Here is a 25067-nt window from a genome sequence, read left to right as displayed (position 1 = left end):
TAAGCAGGTCCACGTGGAAAGCCAGAAGTGCCCCCCACTCGCAGTATACAGAGAACACTGTGGTGATTTACTGAAATTTCCCATGAAAACAAGAGGGTTTTCATTTCGAGAAATCTGAAGCCCTAATGACTTTGTTTATTGCATTTGAAGTATCTAACTTTAACCCGTTCACAGTAGAGAGTTTTTTTAAAAGGGCTAAGTGTACCTGAAATTGTGTTTGTAAGTGATTAAAATGGTGCTTTCATTATTCAGTTTTTTAAAGTTCACTTAATCTCTCCCCCTTTGCTCTATATTTTCCTGACTGGCATTATTGTGAGAACTTATTAGTTAATGCTTGTGAAGCATTTTGAAGATAGAAATGACTATTGATATAGCTGATGAGTAATAACGTTTTTAAGTGTTCTTTTCTATTTCAGAAATTAAATTCCAAGGACAAATCTTTCCAGCTCTCAACTTTGCCACCTGCAACACATTTTAATGGGCACATATTTTCAGTATGTTATGGTTTAGACAATAGAAATGAACATATACTAAGTGATTACTATGTGCCAAGCTCTGAGCCAAATGCCTTAAATTTGTTATTTTTCAATCTTCACAGTAACCCTGCAAGGCAGACAGAAAATTGTTCACATTTTTATTATGAGTAAATTTAAATTACACCTCAGAGAGTCATAAGTAGCTAAGACAAGGTCAAGACTGGAATTCATTTTCAAACCCAGATCAGATCAACTCTAAACCTCATGTTCTTTCCATTACACCATATAGAATTTTGAATTAAGATCTTTCCAGTAATACCAATTTATTTGGCAGTATTTATTGACTAATAGCAGATACATAGCATAGAATTGTTTTAATCGGATTATTGACTTTCCCTGAGACTACTGGATTGCCTTTTATGCTGATAGGAATTCTTTGCCCAGACTTGGAGGTTTAGGAAAGGGCACAGAATTTGGTTTCAGACTTGAGTTCAGATTGTGTTCTGGCTGATTGACAGCAGGCACTGCCTGAAGCCTCATTTCTCCACCATATGTCAAGTGACTTCACTTTAAGCTGCAGGCCTCATCTGTAAGTGATAGGAGTGACAATTACCTGCTTTGCAAAGTTGTGGGAAAATTAAGTAAAGTAATATACGTGGAGATACGTATCACCTTTTTGTGTGTGCTGTTGGGAGTATTGGAAAGACTTCATGGTAGTTGCTTGCCTAGACATCTCCCTGTGTAAACCAAAGGACTTTTTAATCAGCCTTATCTCAGTATCTCCTCTGAGACTGAGCCTTTGCCACATTCCAGGCAGGGACTGTGTTAGGCACTTAGTATGTGCTTCTCCATTACCACTTAGTATGGGCTACCCTGGTGGCTCAGAGGTTAAAGCGTCTGCCTCCAACGTGGGAGACCTGGGTTCGATCCCTGGATCAGGAAGATCCCCTGGAGAAGGAAATGGCAATCCACTCCAGTATTCTTGCCTGGAGAATCCCACGGACGGAGAAGTCTAGTAGGTTACAGTCCATGGGGTCGCAAAGAATCAGACACGACTGAGCGACTTCACCTTCACCTTCTCCATTACCACATTTATGACATTATACAGTAATTATTTACTTATTTATTTACTTTCTTGCAGGCAGGAACCTCTTTTATTTCCTTCATATCCCTGGCATTTAACAGAATGGCTTCTGGCTCATTGAAGGAACTCATTAATATTAAGGAAGTTAGCTTGGCTTTTTGTTCCTTTATACTGCTTTTCTTCTTTTAAAAGCTAACTTCAGTTGTGGGAAGAGGCTATTCAAATGAACTGGTATATTATCATTATTAAATTGTGACTTATAACTTGCTTTAAAATATGCCTGTAACTAAAGAAATGCATGCTTTCCTGGCTCAAACAAGAAAGGAATCGGTTTGCAATGCCGGGAACCTGGGTTCAATTCCTGGGTCAGGAAGATCACCTGGAAAAGGGAGTGGCAACCCACTGCAGTATATTCTTGCCTTGGAAATCCCAAGGACAGAGGAGCCTGGCAGGCTATGGTCCATGGGGTCTCAAAGAGTCAGACACAACTGAGTGACTAACATACACTCTAACTGGCTTTAAAATATGCCTGTAACCAAAGAAGTTTACGTTGCACTGATTTGGCAACAGGTCATTCTGAACATTTGGTACTCTTTCACTCTTTTAAAAGGTAAATTTCTGGGATGAAAAGAATATGTCAAGAGTCGAAAGACCTTGCAAACAAATTTATTTTGTGATTTCAGAGGAGACTGGTTACCCTACTCAAAGAAGTAAACTCTTCAGTAACCTTAGTGTATTGTAATTTGGATGTGTCATATCCAAATTATTCTTAGGGATGTATTAAATTATCCCTTAAAGGACCTTACCTGAGAATTATTTATTACACACTTTGAGTTTTAAAAAGATGCACATATATATGCATATATAATAATTTTGGAACTTCATCATGTGTTTTTTAAAGGCTGATTATTTCTCAATTTTTTAAATACCAGTTTGACTCTTGCCCAATTGCTATGAATTAGATTTTAAAGGCATGTTTTGATAAAGACAAAAGATTGTGAAGACAGAAATAGAAACATATTTATCCTCTGTTCTAATCCAAAATTCTCACTGTTATGAAGCAAATCCTAATGCATATAGTAGGAGAGTTTGAAAAATAGCACAGTGAGATTGAGATGAAGGAAAATGAAGAGAATTTTAAAAATAAGATAAACTCATGGGTAAGGTTTGTGCTTAAGAAAAATTAGCTGCAGTGAGATCCTGTGCTCTTTCTTTACACAGAGAGGGCCACAGATCTGGCACTCATTTTCCTAGCAGTATTACAAAGAGGGAACCCAGTGAATTACAGGATGTAGCACCCATAAAATAAAAGTAAACCCATCACACAGATAATAGAGAATATTAGTTGTTATTGTCATAATAATGTATTTGCCTCAAAGCAGGTAGAAGTATTCTGATATTTGGTATTTGTGATTTTTTTTTTTTTTTTTGCCTCTCCACTTTGCCTCTTGTTCATGAGATTTTTATAAATATGTATTAGGAGGATCTCCGTAAGCAGGAAAGAGAGCACGAGAAGCTTAAAAAGCATAGCGTGGAATGCTGCTTGACAGTGTCATACACTCACAAGATGTCCTTGAAGATGGAGCACAGAACAGAGATCAGGGAAATTTTGGCAGCTGCAGTTGGGAAAATAAATGGCTGTTGTATGATTGGGCAGATCCTGAAAGCAGGCTCCTGCTCAAACCATGTAATTAAGAGAAGTGGGAGCTTTTGTCCAAGTGCAGAATGTTCATAATATCAGAGTTTGTCAGCAGGAGCTTTTAGAACGGATCAGTACTTTTCACTCCCTGATCCAAGAAATGTTTTTCTTATAAATCATCCACTCTCCTTGCTGTCCTCATGAAGGTTGCCACCAGGCGATAAGGCAGACTTCAGAGTGTAAACTTGCTAATACGCAGTGATTTAGGTGAAGGGGAGACCAAACCAGAGACTGTCTCAAGAAATGCGATTTTTGTTCATTTGGGCTCCTACGTAGAAACAAGCAGAGTGTGGCCAAGGAGAAATCCTGCAGGATGGCTCTGGAAAGGAGATGACATCCTTGTTAATACTGGATCTGAACTGGGTTGAAGTATTTGATGCTTCTTTTCTTTTTAAAATATAACTTTCTTTCAGATTATAAAGGTGCTATTGTAAAACAAACAAAAAACTTGAAGAATAGAAATGGTGACAAATATAACAATCACCTATAATCCTACTATTTATTATTAGCATTTTCATTTTTTCCCTCCTACACTGTACATGTTTATGTGATTGACATAATCCATTTTTAATTCTACCTTTTCTCTACATTGATTACAAACATTTTCTCATGTTATAAAAATGCATTATAAACATGATTTTAACATTTGTAGAATGCTGTATCACAAAATTATATGATAGCTTAGTCACCCCCTCTGTTGGGCCCTCAGCTGGTTTCTATTTTTCACTCTTCTAGGCACACTGTTCTTAAGATACCTTACTGTGCATACTTTTGGTCTACAGAATTTTGGATTCTCTTCTGAGCTTCAGAATGGATCAACAGGTCTAAGAATATGAACATAAGGTTCAGAAAGGTTGTGCCAATTTATATTTCCACCTATAATGATCAGAGAGACTGTTTCACGGCACTTTAAAGCAACACTTTCAAATCTTGAATTTCTGTGTATGTTCTCAGTTAAGCATTTTGTCCAGAGATAATTCAGATCCACACTTCTCCCTGCCCAGGTCTGCATTATCACCAGCCATGGTTTGCTAGAGCCTAAGTTTACTTTCTCCCCCTTGCTTTCCCAGAGGGTGTCCCTTTTTTCTAATGTTTCTTTCTTATACAAAAACAAACAAAAACACCTGAAAGGAAGTCAATGAAGAAGGAAAAAAACAAAATTTCAAGTGTGATAAAGGAGTTTTTAAAACTACCGTAACAGATTGATGTTCAAAATCTTTTCACTGATGAACAGATAGATGTACTATGAGGCTGTGTGCCTTGTCCATGGGTCTAATTTATATATTGGTCACTTACATTACATGCATTGAGGTGCTGAGATCCGGTTTGTTTCTCTCAGTGTCTTTGGCTTCGTAATGTCCCCAGATAATCACTCTCCTTTGAATTGGAAGAGCCGTTGGCATTATACAATTCCTCTCAACAAAGCAAATGTTGCTCTGTGCAGATTTTTCTAGATACTAATTCTCTCCACTTCCCTCTGCTCTCTTCCTCATCTCTATCTCAACTGTGTTAAGAAAACAAGTACCTGTTTTCAAAATAAAAAATATTTTTATATGGATTTCTGAAAAATTTAATCTGAGTGTGCACAGAACAAATGGAGAGAAGTGACCCTATGCTTTAGGTCATAATATAGATACCGAATAACCCATGACTTTTTACAGCTGAATCTTGGTGAGTTTGCTCACACTCTGAGCCACTAGCCAGGCTTTTTATAAATACACAGTATTTAATATGTTTACATAAATTGTGCCACTGGCTATTCTTTATGCATTTAATCAGAAGTCTGACTTAGTCTGTGGACAGTTTTACAAGTGACTCATTAGTGTTCTTTGTATGGAAGACGAAGATAACATAGATACCATCACAACTGGCTCCCATCCCAACAGGAATCCGTAGCTTATTACTAGGCATTTTGGTTATTTTGTCTACATTACATATTCAGAGTTTGAGGTCTTAGGGAGTAGAATGGGAAGGAAATTGTTTTCCAATTGATTTTTTTATTAAAGGTGATATTTTTTCAGGAAGCCTGAGTGCTTGCCCATGAAATTACATTTATATTAATATGAAGACATTTCTTTTTCAAATACGTCTTTAACAAAGAGAGCTTATTGAAAGTTTGGGACTGTATTTATTTACAGGCCATTTTGGAAAAGAAGACTGAATGGACGGTGGGGTGGGTGTGGTTTGAAGATTTCCTTGTTTTTACAGTGAACTAGATAATTAAGCCATCCCTCTGCTCTGGAGAGTTTTCTGTAAGTCTGTTAAAACCAAGTACTCAGGAGTTTTAGCAGCACTGCCCCAGGACGGGCACACTAGGAGATCATTTTAGGCCAAAACTGAAGCCCTAAAGGGACACTGTAAGATATTAAGGAGGCCAGTATTTATTTAGGAGGAGAAATGTATGTGATGTGTCTGGGGATAAAGATTAAAAACTCAGATTTCTGTGAATTTGAGAATAATGCCTAAGAGAAATTAAATTTTGATTATGCTTTTCATTTAAATGCTGGCCCTGCTATTTTAAGTATTAATGCCTCTTATTCTCTCCAGTGGCTGCTGATTTAAAACAAAAAACACAACCCTGACTACCACCACTGAGAATACTTTTGGCATGCCCTGTGCTCATCTCCAGTGAAGAAGATGCTGTTTCAGAGGAGTAATGCCTCAAGCTTACCTCATTGTTCCAAATAGTCATTTGTTCAGGACGTAAGCATTCAGACCTGAAACAGGATTGTCAGTTCAGTATCAGAGTGGCATGTGACTTGTCTGTGTATAATTTCATTCACGTGCTTTTGGTGAGGGGGTGGGGGTGGGAGTCATCAGAGACAGTCTGGAGGGAATTGCTGAAAGAAAGGGGTGTATACCTTGATTTTAATTATTTGTTTATCTCCCCTCCTTTCTCATTCTCTCAACTTGAACCCTGTAAGAGCAGGGATCAAATTATTTTTGTTTCCCCAATTCCTCGAACAGTGCCTTAGTCTATAAAGCATTCAATAAACTTGTCTTGAATTGAATACACTTGTTTTAAAGATATGCTGAGAATTTATTACCACATAACTTCCTAGAGTAAATAGGTCTTTCAGGTTATTTGTGCATCTGCCCAAAGGTATTATTAAACTGTCAGCATGTTTTCCCCAGTTGGAATTAAATTTTTTTTCTAGAGTTTTCTAGTTACCTTCTAGCAGAATCTACAGAAACTTGGTACAAGTGGTTTGGGGGGACATACAGGCAGTCTTCAGCCAGATCCTCCCGCCTAGCAGTCTCTGTGAGTCATCACCTATAATTTGTGAGTCATTACGTTAGTGGTGGGGGTATAGTCCTAAGTTCCCTTTTCCTAGAGTGATCAGATCATAGATTCTCAGCCCCTCCTTTTGGGCCCCAGTAATAGCTTATGGCTCCTTCCCAGTTGAATCATAACCAGGAAAGCACTGCATTTAGAAAAAAGTTGATCTGAAGGGATCTGAGCAAATTAAAACCTCTTGAAAAGGAGAAGAGAGTATAGAGTTTATGAGCTGATGGACAAAACTTTAAAGAAATATGAAATTGGAGGGGGGGGTGTTGTAAAGACATTTTTAGTATCTTTCAAGGAGCAAGAAGCAAAGTGAAGAATTATTCCTAAAAATAATATGTCTTCAGGAACACAGAGCCTGCTGTGTAATTTTCTAACTTTGGGGATTTGTTTTTCAGGCTTTTGAAAAGGGGGTGAGAGGCAGTAGTCTGGGCTGCTCCACCAGAGTCTCACATACTGCATGTTGGAATTTTATAAGGGTTAACTGGGAAATGCCTACAAAGAGAATTAGGACTTTTATTTTTGTTCTCATGAATAATTTAAATCTATTTCTTTAATGGCTTGATTCAGTGACTGCCCTTGGTAAACATTATTCTTCATGCTCTTGGGAGTGCTTGTTCTATTACATAAGGCTTAGCTTTTATACATAAATTTTCAAAAGTCCTTCCAACATGGTAAAAGAAAACACCTTTAAATACTCATTAAAATATTTAATAAAATGCATAGGTGTATTGCAGATGTACACACCTGAGACATCTTTGCAATCAGCACAGTCCTTTAGTATCTTTCTAGTTTCCGGGGATGCTGACATTTTGAGGGCACTGAGAGTAGAAGGGAGAGTATTTGAAAAAGAAACATATATCTGTGACCTGCTTAGGTTCTTTTCTCTTGAACCTTTTGCCTGCTTTTGGAGTATCAAGGCCACCCCTCCCCTAGAAAATCAGAAGTTGAGGATAGCTGAGTGTGGCGTGATAGTTACAAGGGCCCTGCACTGAGCTCTCGGATGATACATGTCAGCAGTGAGTTCTACAGGCGCAGGTTCCTGTAATATAAAGTTGTAATCTTTTATTTTGCCTCATGACGTAAATACTGATGGTGTAAACTAGGTTAAGATTCATAAATGCAAGACCGTACAGTTTATTGTCAGACTGCCACTTCTATGGAAAATACTGGAGCAAAGCTATGACATGGTGTGGCTGACAGAACTGGTGAGGGGGCTATGGTGGGACCCCTGATTTACCTCTCTGGGGCCTGAAATAGTGATGTCCTCAGTTGTAAGGCGAGTGACCAGCCCTATAATTCTAACCTGACTTCCCCACCCCTGAGCTTGAGTACAGGAAAGCCTTGTGAAGAGTTGGGGATAGAGGGAGCTGTAAGGGATTCATGAGCTGATGGAAGAAACGTTAAAGGAGGCTTTAAGTCCTTTTTAGGATTTCAGAATGGCTCTTGCTTAATTAACTTAAAGGACTTTCTGGCCATAGGACATGCTTATTCTCTCCTCTGACATGTGGACCCTTTGGCAATAAATATTTGTTTATTTATTGAATGAATTCTGAGGGCAAGACATTACATGAAAAGAGTGATTTGGGAAAGAACTGGTGGCTCAGACGGTAAAACGTCTGTCTGCAATGCAGGAGACCCGGGTTCAATCCCTGGGTTGGGAAGATCCCCTGGAGAAGGAAATGGCAACCCACTCCAGTATTCTTGCCTGGAGAATCCCATGGGCAGAGGAGCCTGGTGGGCTACAGTCTACAGGGTCGCAAAGAGTCGGACACGACCGAGCGACTTCACTTTTCACTTCTGCCCTTTAATTATATTACTACTCTTAGAGTCGATTGGGAGATTTCAGTCAGAGACCAAGAATTGACTTTAGTGTACCCAAAGTGTTATGTGCATATATATATATATATATAATTTCTGAGGAGAAAGGGCAAAGGTATTCAGCAAGTTCTCTACAGGGTCCATGTCAGCCAAAGCTTTAGCAGTCCTGCTAGAATGAATGCCTCTTAAAATCTGCATTTAAAATAATATCTAAATATATGTCTGGCATATGATAGGAACTCAATAATTATTCTGTCTTCTTGCTATACAGAAGATGGAGATGACACTACTAAAATTATTGGGTTATACTTCCCAGGGTTGTTAGAAGGATTTAGGAACTATTGGACTTGCAAGGACTTTCATTCATTCAGTCGTTCTTAATGCAGAACCTACCCATTCTCAGGCCCTGTCCTACGTGCAGGAGGCACTATTATGAATAAAGCAGATGTGGTCTCTCTACTGTGGAATCCGTAGTTGAGGTTGCCATTCTTTGTGAACTGCGAAGTACTTTACTCAGAAGAATAAGGAAATAGACATATCTCCACACCTATATTCAGGCACATATCTGTGATATAACCATCTTCACACTTCCCCCAAAGATAAAGTAGAAGTAAGCTCTCATCCAAAGAGGCATGTCTGCATTGTCACAAGAATACGCAATGAGATATAGGCCTGGACTTAAGTGCCATCTCTGCCTCTAACTAGCACTGTGACCTTGTGCAAGTCACTTCCACTTTCTCGTCCTCGGATTCCTTGTTAAGATTACAGTGTTAGGCTCAGTGGCCCCTGATGTTCTCTGACATCATGCATCCACCCTGTGAGCTCAATGAGGGCCAGCTCCCAGTCTTTGTGTATTCCCTGGACCCTGCACAGTCCCTGGCACTCCAGAGCTCCATCCCCGTTCATCTAACATTTCCAGATCTAGCTATCATGGAAATAAACCCTTTTTTAATGAATATAACCTGGCCTGTCCAGGAAGCAGTCTAACATATACTTTAGATGAACAATAACAAAAGATGTTATTGAATGGTTACTTAGGACAGTTGGGAAGGACCCTGGATTGTGGCAACAGAGATGCCACAAAGGGCTGAGAGGGTTGGCTTTTTTTTTTTTCTCAGTATCATCCTGAGAAAGAAAGAAGCCTGACCCAACCTCTGCTTCTTCTCCCTCCTGTCTCTGCAGAGATAAACGACCCTGCAGCTGCATGCCTGAAGCCTTCCCTCTTGCTTTTGTTGTATATTTTGCAGGAAAAAAAAAAAAAAAAAAAGAGGATGGGAGGGGTGAGGTTAATGCGTTGAGTGTGAGTAATTAGTCATTCAAACCATCGACATTGACAGTGACAGGATTTGAGTGCCTGCGTTATTGTGCACTGCTTTAATAGTTTATCCCTGAAATTTTCTGCCTGTATAATGTTTCTTAAAATACATCATGGGAACATAAAAGATTTAATGCAGTGCTTTGTGTAACCATTAGAGTTTGAAGTCAACTGAACCTCCTCAAGGCTCTCTTCTGGATGCTGACTGTAATTCTGTTCTTAATTGCCGTTCAGAAGAGAGAAGGAAGGCAAGTCAGGAGGTTGGAACCTGGTCAGCTACGAAGTTGGCTGTGAGACCCACACAGAATCCTTCATTAAAGTACATATGCACACTTAAGTAACTGATATATTTACTTGCAGTGAAAATTGTGCTGTTAGAATATCAAAGGTGTTACCCTGCGGAAGCAAGCGTTCTGATTTCGCCAAGCCAGCTTCTGAATTTATTGGAGAATAGATTCCCACAAACACACATGTTTATCTCTGGTCTTTTTCCCAAGCTGAGATTGCAGGTGTCCTCTCTGTAAGGTCTAGCATGTGACCTTAAAATGCCGTAGTTTCATACTCCATATATTTACATCCTGGCAGCTTCTCTTATTTTCCAAGTAACGCTCTTGGTTCTCTTGTGTGTCAGATTTCAGTCTGACATTTTACATTTCTGATTCTTTTTTTAAGCCTGTCTTGCATCCTGGGATGCGTCATTAAGACCAGCAAGGGGTCTTATTACACAATGTATATTAACACATTTGCAAATGTTTCTCAGCTTTAAAACTGTACGCTTTTATTGAGAAAACTCTGTGTGTGTGCATATGTACATTTCCCTCAGTTCCTTCTGAGCCCACAAAAGGATAACTGTGCAGTGTATGTGCAGAGTAGAGAGAGCTCCATCTCCACGAGACGGGAATGACTTGACCTGATTTATAGGTTTGTTCAATGAAAGGAGCTCAGTACTGAACATTGTATTTCATGGTTCCTTTTCAGAGGTTTGGACCCCAGTTAGGGTACGATTGTCTAATGCACAGATGGGGCTCAGCTCCAGGAGTCAACATAAATTAGGAAATCCACACAGGATGTAAGGAGATCCAGAAGGCTTATTGGGGAACTGAAATTTCTTTGCCTGCAGACTTGATACTTCCTAGGCCTTTCTGGGGCACGGAGACCTGTGAAATATTCACAGGGACAAGTACTGGCATTCAGCACATGTGTCTGTGAGTCAAGCATCCAGTGAATTAAAAAGGAACGCAGCTTTCAGGTGACCTTTTATAGTCTTGGTCCCACAGAATCTCAACATGCTTGGGAATGACTTACATTTGTCCTGCCCCATCACTGACACTCTAAGTGCTGCCTCGCTGCAGGATATTTCTCAGGTGTCTGTGTAGGAACCGGAAGAAGGGTAACCTAGGAAAGTGGTGCAGGGAAGGCGTTCTGTAGATTGTGGGACTGATTTTTTTTGCCACTAAATCAAAATATAGCTGTTGGGCAACTCTGTGGTTCTGCCAGCCAAGCCTCCTGAACTGGATAAATTCTGTTTTTCAAGTTCCTTATTGAGTTGTTGGTGCTCCTTAGGTTTGTTGCCTGGACACCTGACTCGGTGAAGCAGTGAGACGACACACCAAAGGGAGGCACTGCACAGACCCAGGAGGCCGATGGCTTGGCAGAGCAGAAACCTACCTCCCAGCCAGGAGTTGCGATGATGTTCTAAAACATTATCCCCATTAGCATGATTCCTCCCCTGGGCACAACACCCTGATTCTTTCCTGGACCCTTGCCTCAAGGGCAGAGTATCTGCATAGGAGTTACTGGGTGCTTTTTTTTTTTTTAATCAGTGCTGAGGAGAGCTTGATTTAAGATTCCTCTATAGAGCCCTTCACTTTCTCCTTGTTCTCTGGACCAGCCTAACGCAATCCTACAGTTGTCCTGAAAGTTTTGATGTGATAAGTGAAGCCACTTAGTTACCTACGTGATGGCAAAGAATCTTAGACGCTTCCCACCTTCCTCCATCTGCCTTGTTTCCCTGATTCCTCTGAGACTTCTTTTCTTTCTTTTGGTTTCAGTTCCCACTTGTGACCCTCAGAAGGAGAAGCAATTAGAGCAAAGCTTATCCATGTAGGGCATAATGAGGAGTAATAGTTACTATGCTTCTAGCCACTTTATGTTCTAGGCATCTTACATATATAAATAACCCTGCATGGTGGTGTTATTCTGGTTTATAAAGAGAAAACAAGCCCAAGAGCCCAACTGCCTGAGATCACGGAGCTAATAAGTAGTAGAACTAGAGTTTTAAGTCAGCTAAAACTCTAAAACTTATTCCCTTTTTATTATAGCACTGTTTCAGGTGAGCAAATAAGCAAAAAGCAAAACAAAACAAAAAGAGAAACAACAACAAAAAACAGCCTCTGAACATTGATGAGGACAAGCAGCAACTAGAACTTTCATATTCTGCTAGTGGGAGAGTCAGTTGGTACATCTACTTAGAAAAACTATAGACAGTACCTACTAAAGCCGAAATACCCCTGAACCCCAAAATAGACTCCAAAGAATATTCCCAACAGAAATGTGTATGTACACCATAGGATGTGTATGTAATGATCATAGCAGCATTATCTATAATAGTTAAAAAAAAAACTAAAAATAACCCAGTGTTCTTCAAAGTAAAAGAGATACATAAAATATAATATTTTAATACAATGCAATTTTCTCCAATAGTGGAGAAGAACAGCCTACCTCTACATTTCAAGACATGAAAGACACTCAGATATAAAGTGCGAAAAGACATAAAGAGTACATTTTGTGTGGTTCCAGGTATATAAAATTCAAAAAAAGATAAGTCTGTGAATTAGAAATCAGAGTAGTGGTTACCTTGGTGGGTGGTATGAATGATGAGAATGGGGACACAAGAAAGTCTTCTGGAATGCTGGTCATTTTCTATATCATGATCTGAAAGGTGGTTACTTGAGTTTGAGTTGTGTTCATTTTGTAAACATTCCTTGAGTTGTACCCTTGAGACTTGTACACTTTACTCCATGTATATTACATAAACAGGCTTATCTCCCTAGATTTCTCAGAGCAGCCAAATAATAGTAATAATAATGGAAGCTACTAGTAATCAGATATCCGCTAAGCTTGGGTTTCCTTGTCTATAATACACAGAGGATGTTAGAATATGCCTCACTCCTTTCTTGTGGGGAGTCAGTGAGAGAAGTCACGTCAGGTAATTGCAGAGCCACCAGGGAAGCCCAAGAATACTGGAGTGGGTAGCCTATCCCTTCTCCAGGGCATCTTCCCAACCCAGGAATCAAACCAGGGTCTCCTGCATTGCAGGTGGATTCCTTACCAGCTGAGCTACCAGGGGAAGCCCTAGAATAACTTTAATGGATATCAGTGATTGTGGTTATGTTCCCACCACTATTCAGGCACTTTACATATATTCTGTCACCAGATCCTTCTTAACACCTTGCAAGGCAGGCAGCATTGTTCTTCTCCTCTTTCAAATGAGGAACGCTAAGGTTCTCAGAGTTCAAGTCCCTTACCCAAAGTTACACAACTAGGGAATAACAGAACATGATCCCATTTCCAAGGAGTTGATGTTCAATTTCACAGAAGATGGAAAGAACCCCATAAAGGATGAGTAAGGGGTGGAGCTCAGACAGAATGGGAAAGTGGGACTGATGGACTGCGTTTGGGCCAGGAAAACTGGGTACAGGCCTAGACTCTGCCCCACTTTCCTGTGATGACAAAGAAATCTCTGGATGTCTCTGGAATTCATCTCCAACAGGAGAGTTTTGAACTGAATTGTACTGCCTGAAGTGCCTTCTTTCTGGCTGTGCAGTTTTCTGATTCTCAGTGCTTGTCATACCATACAAAGCATCTTCATGAACCAGCTCCATGGGCTTAAACCCGCTTTTCATGTAAAACCTACTTCCAACAACATCTTGGGACTTTCCCCGAGTACCCCTATCCTTTAAGCAGGTTTGATTGCTCCTCCGTTATATGGCCACTGTCTTGTTGCAGCCCTTTGCCTTCTATGTCCTCTGTGGACTGTAAGCTCCTTGTGGATAGAGACTGAGGCTTGTCTCTTTATTCCCATGCATACTGCCTCAAACAGTTAACACATTCGTGGAAATATTCCTTTAATTAACTATTTAAATACATAGAAGTCTTTTTTTGAGTAATGTGTGAGAGGACCATCTGGGGCTGTACTAGACTTGAAGCAGAGACCTAGAGAGAACTTTCCTTCATGTTTTTTATTTTATTTGAAGTCCAGGAGAAACAATAACAGAGTAGCTGGGGAGAAACATCGTTAGATAACTTTGTAGCTCCCCACCGTGCTTTTATGAAACCTAAACTTTGATCATTATTAAGCATCAGTGAAAATCTAAACCCTTCCCATATGGAACAGCCCCACTTAATTTAATGTCATTTTACTTTATGAGATAGTTAATAAACAGGTACTGTATTTGATCTTGTGAGCGTAGCCCCCTATGTTTAGCTTTTTCAGCTTTAATGGAACTATAATTTTAATCATGATTATTACTTTACATTTTAATTATAATTTGGTGTGGCTTAAGTATACATTTCTGAGAGTGATTGTGTAATGAAAACAGGAATTAGCTTTTCATTAACAAAATAATGGGAGAGTTCCCACTGCATTCTAGTCTGTGTTCAAAATCTATGGGCTGGCCTAAAAATAGCAAGGGGAGTTTAACATTTTGGTTAAAAACATGTTTCTAAATGGCTGTGTTCACAACCATATCTCTTTTGCTCCATCCTGCTTTATCTTGTTCCCTTTCTTTACAAAAAATAAAATCAAATCTTGAAAGAGACTTTGTATCTTTGAGATATCAAAAGGCTTAATATTTTTATTTTTATTTAGATAATTAGCACCATGGAGCCTCAGGTGTCAAATGGCCCGACATCCAATACAAGCAATGGACCCTCCAGCAACAATAGAAACTGTCCTTCTCCCATGCAGACAGGGGCAGCCACAGATGACAGCAAAACCAACCTCATAGTCAACTATTTACCCCAGAATATGACCCAGGAGGAATTCAGGAGTCTCTTTGGGAGCATTGGTGAAATAGAATCCTGCAAACTCGTGAGAGACAAAATTACAGGTATGCTCTTCTTCACTATTCTAGGCTTGGGATTCACAGCTACCTTGTTCCATTGGACATGCAGACCTTGGCAGGAGTGCGTGTGTGTGGTGGTGGCTTTGAGTGTTTGCAGCTTGTGCCTTGCATTCAAGGATAGCACGGGTACAGTCACAAATGTATATGTGTGTGAACACTACATGAAACCTCATTGCAGATTGGTAGGACCAGGAAGCAGATAAAGATTTTGGAGCTTCCTCAGCTTTACTTCATGTGAAATAATCCTTTGATTGTATCCTCTTTTATTCTTAATCAGCCACCCCAACACTTTGTTCTTTAGTTCTCAGTTCTGCCCTCTGCCCCCAAACCCCGTTCTCGTTTTTGTCTGTTTATTCCTTTCCTCTCAAACATTTGGTTCGTGTGTGTCCAGTGCTCTTCCTTGTGTCTGAGACAGTGTTTTAGAGGGGGCTCTTGTCATCACAACTGCCCATTGTCCCTGGGAGTAATAGGCCTTAAGGAGAGCAGATTATTCTGGAATAAATCTACTCTGTCATGGGAGGGGGATGCTACATGAAGGAATTTTATTTTACTTGTTTGTTGTGAAGATACTCTTTGAGAATTCAGAGACTTTTTACTGGAAAGTAAAACAATACCCTGTCCTTCAATACTTGAAAACTTTAGGTTGTGATTTTTTTCTAATTGACAGTTATTCATTGAGGACCTAGTGTCTGCCAGATACTGACGCTATAATCCTTTGGGGCTGGAGCTGGGGGTCGTTTCCCTGTAATCTTTCTGGAAGTGAGAATGTTTTCTTGGAAAAATATTGGACTACATCGTGATGGCAGTGAAGCTGCTATGCTTTGATGCTCCCCTCCTAAAATCATTCACACTCAGCTTTGAGTATTTATCATTTTTAAATGTTGACTTTTATTTCCCTCTCTCTGGACAGTTTAACTGAAGAGCAGCTGGCCTATGTAGGAAAAAGGAAACTTTAAAATACAGAAATACGTTATCTTGATTTTTAAATCAGAGAATACAGTGTATTTGTGTGCATGTAGCTATATTCTCCAATTCTTCTGATTCGCTTGTCAGTTTGTCCCCTATATATATTATTTTGAAAAATCATAAAATTCAAATAATTCTCAACATATAGAAATCACATAACTCACCAAACATAATTTCCTCTTCTGTAAAGTTGGAAAATAGTACTTATCTCAAAGGACTTTTTGTGAGAATTAAATGGGAGACTGGATATATACTGCCTAGCACAATGCCTCTTGCATAGTAGTTTCTCAGTAACGGGGGAGGGTGTTATTATTATAAGTACAGTTAGTGTGTTTCAAGAAGAGTGACTAGAACAGAGAAATTTTACCAGGGTCTCAAATAGGGCCACGGCTTTGGTGTTCTTATCCCAGAGCCCTGGATCATACATGCTTTGACAGAACTGCCTATGCTGTCAGAAAGCCAATGTTTAGATTCCTGAATAATCTTTATATAATAGGATGATAATTCAAACCAAATTAAAACCAGTTAACCATATGATTCTTCCTCCTACTCCTGTATGGAAAATGTATTTTTGGTATAGCCTTACCTTCTAAATAGGGACTCTGCCAGCTATCTTAGTGAATATTATTAAGCACCTTTTCAAAAGAGTTCCTTTAGAAGTGTAGTGAGATTTTTCAGAAGTACTGATTCATGGTGTTGTTCTTTGTTTTCTAAAGACACATGTTTAAACAAGCAGATTCCTTTACTGAAAGAATGCTAATTTGGTAGTTCACTGAGTGGATTTGAATAGGAGTGACAGCTTCGAAGACAGCCTTTAATTTGGTATAAAAACCAAAATTGTCAACTTTGGTTTGTTTAGCACCCTCTCCAGCACAAGCAGAGACATACAGTAGCATCTGAGCTTAAAGAAGAAGCTTATGGGTTGAAGGCAGAAATACAATTCAGGCATAGATTTATAATTATGCATTTTTTTAATTCAGGGGGAAAAAGAATTTTATTTGCAAAGAACTTATGGGAACGAGGCAGGGAAATACAGAGAGACCAGCGATATTTGCCCTCATTTGGTAGCAGTGTTTAATAAAAGTAGAACTTGTGGTTGTAAAGAGTGCTTATTAAATTCTTCATTTACACTACCTAATTAATTCTAGCATTTTAAATTAACAGTGAAACTGGTCCCTGCTGTACCATTCCATAGATGCAGCGTATTTCCTCCATCCACCCGTTGTTCAGGTTTAATTGGCTACGCTAAAAGTCAGAGAAGGAGAGAGAGCTAGACTGTAGGGAGGTGGGGAAGGAGTGGGGATCTCTCTAATGGAAGACCCTCTGAGGCCTGCATTTGGGGTTAAGTGATAACACAGGCTGGGAAGCTGAGGTTTCACACCTGCCAAGTTAAAAGGCTGCTGGTGGTGGTTCAGAAGTCAGGGTAAATGACATCATAGGTATTTTTGTTGCCCTGATTTTTAACATCCTAGTCCCCCCTTTTCCTCCAACACCTCCTACAGATCTCAATGCATCTCAATCCTGTGAAGTTTACAGGGAGTTCTAAATACCCAGTGGGAGGATTAGGGGGTGGGAAGTGGCAAAAAGATAAGAATTCAAGATTAAGATTTCCCAGCCTAACCACTCCCTAAGAGAATGTAATCGATCTCCTTAGAAGGTTCTGGTTTCTGAAAGTGCAGGAGGGTGGGGAGGGAGGGAGGAAAGAAGGAGAGAAGAGGGAAAGAGAAACTGTTAATGGTGTTGCCAGTAGGCTGGCTTTGCTCCTTGCTGTGGGTTGTCAATGAGTTCTCCATCTGAATTTGGGCATGGACTTAAGTTGCTATTATGTATCAAGTACTTCTAGGCCAGGTACTTACTGGACACTGAACATACCTTATTTTATTTAACATTGAGAACAACCTCCATTTCCTTAGATGAAGACGCAGAAGCTTAGTGAAGTTAAAGTAACTTACCGAGGCAGCACCATTTATTAGCAGGTGGTGGAGCTGGGATTCACCCCTCGTTTCCAAAAGCGTGACCTTACATGGAAGCATGTGAGGACACTCCTGCCTGTGTTACCTGAAGATACCTGCTAAGCCTCCCCTATAACCCAGTGAAACATCACGTTCCTCTGAGCAGCGGTTGCTCCACTCTGCAAAGTCTACCTAATGCACCATGGCTTAAAACAAGACCCCTGTGTATAACCAGAGGCAAAGATAACAATATTTATTATCCTCTGGGGATATAACTCAGCCTTCAGTGGAGAGTCAAATTTACTGAAAATGCCAGGTTTAAGATTCCCTTACAGTGCTTTTGGACATCTCTGTTACTTATCTTCTCAGAGATATTAGATTTTCTTTTTTCCAACTGGGAAAGGACACTTATCAGGATAATCTAGGTACCGGGGAGAGAAAATGTGTGTTGCAAGTTGCTTTTGTGTGCATCTGTGAACACAAGGAGGCTTTGGAAGCTATGTTCTTTATTCTTCTCCATCTACCTGCACCTCTGCTCCTGGAGAGAAAGGAAGATGGCATGTATCCTGCAAGGATTCGTGCCACCGAGGAACTCAGGCAAAGAACACCAAACCCCTGGTAGAAATTCTGTTGTTCCTGTGGACTGCGGATAATTGAATGAAGTTCTTTTTTGTTGTTGTTGCCTTTTTGTTTTTCAGGCTTTGAGATTGCATTTCTGAATTCAGGTTCCTAGATGATTAGTATTTTAGGGGAGGAAACATATGGCTGAACCAGGATAGTTAGGTGGCTCATGGTATGTCTTAAAGCCAGCACAGCTGGAATGCTAAATTGCATCTTTATAATTGTCTCTCTTGTTATCACCCCTCTCGAAAAGGAACAGAGAATGGAGGGAGGAAAGTAACAAAGAAAATTCCCCAGAAATAAATCAGTGTACGACAGCAAGAAGTTTTGATCTGCCTATCTAGACTGTGTGATTATTTGCATCATGGTGATAAAAAAAAGAGTTATATTTTTACTTGATATCACTCTTCATGTACCCATGCAGCATAGTTTTTAACAGTAGTTTTCTATCCATTTCAGGCAAACGAGAACTGTGAAGTGGGGGTTTTGAGGATGGGGTGATCCAAAATGAACATTATCTGTTATAAAACTGAATATATGGAGAGACCAGTATATGAAATAGATTATATGAGCTGTGGGTGGTTGAGAAAAGGTGAAGTCTCCATTAGCTAGAGCTACTGAGGTGGCATTTGAAGAATGGGGTTAGGATTTAGGTAGACAGAAGAAAAGCAAAAGGAATGGAGCAAAAATTCCAGTCTAAGAACAAAAGTCTTTTTTTTGTTCTTCTGTGCTTTGGACAAAGGAAGTAAAGCCAGGTCATGCCTCTCAGAAGCAGTCCTCTCATATTGAAGCAGTGCTGCCAAGCGAAGTTAAGCATATGAAAACATTAAGTCAGGGACTTCCCTCATAGTCCAGTGGTTAAGATTCAGAGCTTCCAGTGCAAGGGGTGGCAATTCAATTCCTGGCCAGGAAACTAAGATCCCACGTGCTGTGCATCGGGGCCAAAACACAGAGCGTTATCAGTTAGAGTAGTGCCTGATGGACAAAGACAGCATTTCCTAACACCCACCTCTAATCCATCTTTTCATTCTTCCTTTATAATAGATGACTTTGGCTTCATTAATATTATCATCTAATGGAAAGAGCAAAAAAGATGCTTCACTACCAGAGGCATCAGGGTGAATTCTTTGCCACAGCCTTTGTGTGTAGAATCACAGCTCTAATTAAAGGAACCAATTCAGCGTTGATTCAGTGACATTGGGTAACTTCTGTTCTTTCTTGGATTTGTGAAAGTGCTAATAATTCCCTCTCAGGAGGTAGGATTGGACTACAGCAGTGGGGGGTTGGGGGTTAGGGGTTGGGAGGAAGCTGTGTCTGTTAGAGCATCAAGGCCAAGAGGTATTACACAGGATACAGTCTCTTGGGTTCAAGAGGGAGAGGTGAGTGAGGATTGTGGGTTACCTTATGTTACCTCATATACTTACAAGGAACTGGACTAATAGGGACACTGTGGGAATTTAATTGTTTTGCCTCTAAGATAACATTATAAACAATAAAAAGGCTCTGAAAAAAAAAATCCTAAAGTACAAAAATGCTTTGAATTTACTCCTGAAATGTCAGTTCAGCCCTGGGATAAGTTTATTGGTGTAATTTCTGACAGCATCCAGCAAAGACAAATAAAAATAATAACAGCACTTTTTGTATGTTTTGTGTGCCTTCTGTGTATTCTGGATACCATATTACAAGCTTTAAATATAGTTGCTCATTTAAATAGTAAATTGGGACTTCTTGGAGATTCATAATCATAGCCAGTGTTTATTGAGTGCTTACTATGAGTGCTGATCATTGGGCTGAGATCAATAAATGAAGTTTCATGTAATACCCAAGACAGTCATTTTACAGTCCAAAAAACTTGGACTCAGGAGCAATTGAGTCATTTACCCAAGATGACTTAGCTTCCAAGTAGGGGAGCTGGGACTTGAACTCTTGGCTCTCTGACTAATTGTGAGTTGTCCCATTATAGTTTATTTCTGGCAGTTTCCCTAAAAATACTAAACTGACATCTCCCCCTTACAAACCAACGCAACTTATATTACCTAGGGAATGAAAACTTTTAGTATAGGGAAAATATAATTAGAGTTCAAAATCTTTTGTCTTGGAAAATAGCAGGGTATGCATTTAAAAAAAATACCAGTGACCAGTAAGGTCACTGCTTATCTGAACAAGAAAGAATAGATTTCGAGTGGTTCCTACCTTCAGATTCTCTCTTCACAAGATACCCTTCACTGTGCTCTCCTCTTCTTTATCTTGCAAGCACTGTGTTGAAATGGATGCCGCCTTAAGTTTAAGCATACTTAAAACCCAGCCTCAATTATGCAGATCCAAGAAAATCCCAAGATATTGATTAGCTAAATGAACTTTGCTACATGCACATCAGAGGGATATGCGTTAGCAATGGGAAGGGTAGAGGAAATAGTAGGATTTATCAGCATATTTTGCTGCTGATTTTGCAAATGTACTTGATACAGTGCAATGTGCCTCCTGAATTCAGAGGAAAATCAGGCAGATTTGCATCTATTATTTTATTTATCACCTCCCTGCAGTCATTTTATACACATTCCACAAAGAAGAGTAAAAGAAATTTGAGTTGTTGACTTGGGGAGAGGATTGATTATTGTTGGGGGTTGAATGGAAAATTTTTAGTTAAGGAGAAGATTTGACAGACTAATGGGGTTACAAAACAGGAGAATAGGGGTCTGCTTTATTAAGGGGAACTTAAAGAACTCCAAAACGTTAAGTGCAAACCGTGAACCATATAATCATTGTGCCTCTTATACACCCATCAAGGGCAATCAGGGACCTCCCATCCTTTCTAATTAGGACAGGTTGGCAATTGAGTGGAGCTGTGAGGCTTAGAGCTTGTGCAGGTACGTTCTTTTTCTTTCAACGCATTTTTTCCCCAGGACGGCAATAGGCAGGATTATAGACCAGGTATGGTTTCCTTTTGCCCCCTGGCTATCTTTCCCTTCATCTTCCCTTCCAAATCAAATGGTTCTGTCCTGCTTCCAAACTCAGATAACTGTAGGAAAGTATTCTCACATCCCAAGAGAGGTGTCTCAAAGGATTTTTACCTGGGATGTGAATCAGGACTGAGTATTTTAAGGATTTTCTATTTCTGTACTTTAGCTGGCTGTTTGGTTCCTAAGACCAATTCCCTGTTCACTCAGCCACCCCTCCTTCCTCCAACACATACACACCACACACACACACACACACACACACACACACACTCTCACTCTCCACTTCTCTTCCCCCCTTCTCTATAGAGTGACCTGATTGATTGAGACTAGGAACTAAGCAGGAAGGTAATGTCAAACTGAAATTTCCATACATTATCTAAAAATGTAATTCATCAGCTTCAGGGTAGGAGGAAAGTGCTTTCTGAAATGTGTTAATGGGAAAATCATTTTTTCTTGTCTTCTGTGAGCTGTGATAGTGGTGATTTTTTTTCATTCTCCCCCACCCCACCCCGTACTGCTCTTAACTGATGAACTTTGTTACCTGTCTTTTATTCCTTGTCAGAACTAAAGATCTTTAAGTCGCCTTTTTGTTTTTCCTACAGTCCCAAAATTGAGCTTTGATGGGAGAAGATATTTCTAGTTTGGAGAGAAGATAAAATTCAGATGGAGACCATATAGTTGTATAAGGCTTTTACATTTGTGAAAGATTTTCAATCAGCCAACTTTATTTATTTAATGTCTGCTCCCTCAGACCAAATAAATATTATATCTTTTCCTTCTCTTCTCTTAAATTCTATATCAGAGTCTGTGAGGAAGCTAAAGAGAATAAGACGTAGTTTGCGCCCACATGTTGCTGCTAGCACGGCCAATGAGTAGAGGAAGTCAGGACAAATTACAGGGCCCTACAGCAGCCTGCAGGTCTGGGAGTGGCTGGGAGCCCATGTGACGCATAAAGGTGGTGCCACATTTGCTGTTTTCTGTGTGCTGGAGTTGCGGAGGCGGGCAAGGGGCGAGAAGGACCTAGTGGTTGGGTGGGAGGTGTTTGTTTTGTTTTTCACCAAAGCCCAAACTCGCTTTTCCTGACCCTTGCTGTTAATTTCATTGGAAAGAGAGCACAAAAGGATTCATAACAGAACAATGAAGTTGTCGTTTTGATGAGGTACCTACTGTGTGTCAGGCCTTCCCGGGTGGTGCTAGATCCCCTCAAGGAGCGCATGGCAACCCACTCCAGTATTCTTGCCTAGAGAATCCCATGGACACAGGAGCCTGGAAGGTTACAGTCCGTGCTTAGTCGCTCAGTCGTGTCTGATTCTTTGCAACCCCATGGGCTGTAGCCCACCAGGCTCCTCTGTCCATGGGGATGCTCCAGGCAAGAAAACTGGAGTGGGTTTCCATGACCTTCTACAGGGTATTTTCCTGACCCAGCGATCAAACCCAGGTCTCCTACATTGCAGGCAGATTCTTTACCGTCTGAGCCACCAGGGTAGCCCATGAATACTGGGAGTGGGTAGCCTATCGCTTCTCCAGGTATCTTCCCAACCCGGGAATTGAACCAGGGTCTCCTGCATTGCAGGCGGATTCTTTATCAGGTGAGCTACCAGGGAAGCCCTAGGGTCACAAAAAGTCAGACACGACTGAAGTGGCTTGGCACGCATGCACACAGTACTGTGTGTCAGCTGCGGTGAGATATGGCATGGATGTTGTCTCACTGAGGCTTTGTACCAGTTATGTGTGGTCCATGGTATCAGCTCCATTTTACAGGTCAGAAAGCCAAGGCTGAGAATCAGTTAGCTGCACAGCACTATTTACAACAGCCAGGACATGGAAGCAACCTAGATGTCTATCAGCAGACAAACGGATAAGAAAGCTGTGGTATATATAGACAATGGAATATTACTCAGCCATTAAAAAGAATACATTTGAATCAGTTCTAATGAGGTGGATGGAACTGGAGCCTATTATACAGAGTGAAGTAAGCCAGAAAGAAAAACATCAATACAGTATACTAATGCATATATATGGAATTTAGAAAGATAGTAACGATAACCCTATATGCGAGACAGCAAAAGAGACACAGATGTATAGAACAGTCTTTTGGATTCTGTGGGAGAGGGTGAGGGTGAGATGATTTGGGAGAATGGCTTTGAAACATGTATGTTATCATATGTGAAACGGATCACCAGTCCAGGTTCAATGCATGAGACAGGGTGCTCGGGGCTGGTGCACTGGGATGACCCAGAGGGATAGGATGGGGAGGGAGGTGGGAGGGGGGTTCAGGATGGGGAACACATGTACACCCATGGCGAATTCATATCAATGTATGGCAAAACCACTACAATATTGTAAAGTAATTAGCCTCCAATTAAAATGAATAAATTTATTTTTTAAAAAAAGAATCAGCTGGAGAAAAAAAGCCTATGGTGTTTCTTTTACCTTACTAGTCTGCTGTTGCTGAATGAAAATGAATAAAACATCAGCTATGGGTGTTCAGAGGAGAAAAAGATCACTGTGGGCTGGGGTTCTCAGAGCAAGTGTCAAATAGGAGTGAGCCTTGAACTTGGTAGAGAGTAGATTATCCGAGATGAGTACACACAGAGAAAACAGCTGAGCCAAGCTTCAGAGACCTCTTCAAGGGGTAATGAATAGAACAGTCAGAACTACTCTGGGGGGTAAAGTTAGTACCCACTTTGTGTTGATGAAAGAAGGTCAGAGAGGTTAAGAAATTTATCTAAGGTCATAGCTAATAAGTTGTGAAACTGAGATTTGAACGCAAGTCTGTCAGACTCCAAAGTCTGTGTTCCTTCTACTTTGCCAATAAATAACCTGACCTAACACAGGTGGGAGAAGGCAATGGCACCCCACTCCAGTACTCTTGCCTGGAAAATCCCATGGATGGAGGAGCCTGGTGGGCTGCAGTCCATGGGGTCGCTAGAAGTTGGATAGGACTGAGCGACTTCACTTTCACTTTTCACTTTCATGCATTGGAGAAGGAAATGGCAACCCACTCCAGTGTTCTTGCCTGGAGAATCCCAGGGACGGGGGAGCCTGGTGGGCTGCCGTCTGTGGGGTCGCACAGAGCCGGACACGACTGAGGCGACTTAGCAGCAGCAACACAGGAGGGATGGACAAGTTACAGACTTCTCATGGTGATTTGGGAATTACTGTTTTTCTCACTGAGGTCAGAGTCATGTTCTCTAGTGAGTTTCTTTCCAAAAACTTCAGTTTTGTACTGATTTATCAGTTTGGTTTTCTGCTTGGCCGTTGTTTTGTTGTTGGATGTCTGGTGAGACAGGGCCCAATCTACACTGAGTGGAATACAGCTAATTAGGGTAATTACTCTAATTCCTATGGCCACCTCTCTTCACAAACATCTCAAATCAGATTAAATAATTTTACTGGTAGTGTGACCATGAAAGGTATACTTAATAACCCCTGATATTTGCCTTTCATGTTTATTTGCAAAGGTTTTTATACTCAGTACCTCTTCTGACCCTATTAAAGTACCCAATATCGGCAATGTCTATACTTACTTTACAGATAAGACCAGTGCACCCCAAAGAAGAAACTCTTAACTTCTTATTTTCCTTTCTTCCTCTTTTTTCTTTTCCTTGCTTGTTTCCTGTCCTGCCTCCTCTTTCTGCCTTCTTATTTATTTATATGCCATTTGATCCAAAAAGAATTTGAATTGACTTATAAGATAGAAAAGAGCTAAAATTTAAATAGCCACAGATTCAAAAAAAAAAAAAAATAAGGTAGAAGGG

At 40.3% G+C, this 25067-nt stretch overlaps 1 protein-coding gene across 4 annotated transcripts in view; it reads left to right on the top strand.

The window, feature by feature from the left end:
• ELAVL4 (ELAV like RNA binding protein 4) overlaps positions 1-25067 on the top strand; it is a 90375-nt gene that overhangs the window by 23646 nt on the left and 41662 nt on the right. For all 4 annotated transcript variants that reach the window (XM_040231210.1, XM_040231207.1, XM_040231209.1 and 1 more), the window contains exon 2: positions 14552-14792. In XM_040231210.1, coding sequence (XP_040087144.1) covers positions 14552-14792 — 241 coding nt within the window. The remainder of the gene's footprint in view (positions 1-14551; positions 14793-25067) is intronic.

This window comes from Oryx dammah, unplaced genomic scaffold, assembly GCF_014754425.2.
Source record: "Oryx dammah isolate SB20612 unplaced genomic scaffold, SCBI_Odam_1.1 HiC_scaffold_28, whole genome shotgun sequence".
Taxonomy (NCBI): Eukaryota; Metazoa; Chordata; class Mammalia; order Artiodactyla; family Bovidae; genus Oryx; species Oryx dammah.
Note: the sequence above shows the minus strand (reverse complement) of the source record. Positions and strands in the feature narration are given on the sequence as shown.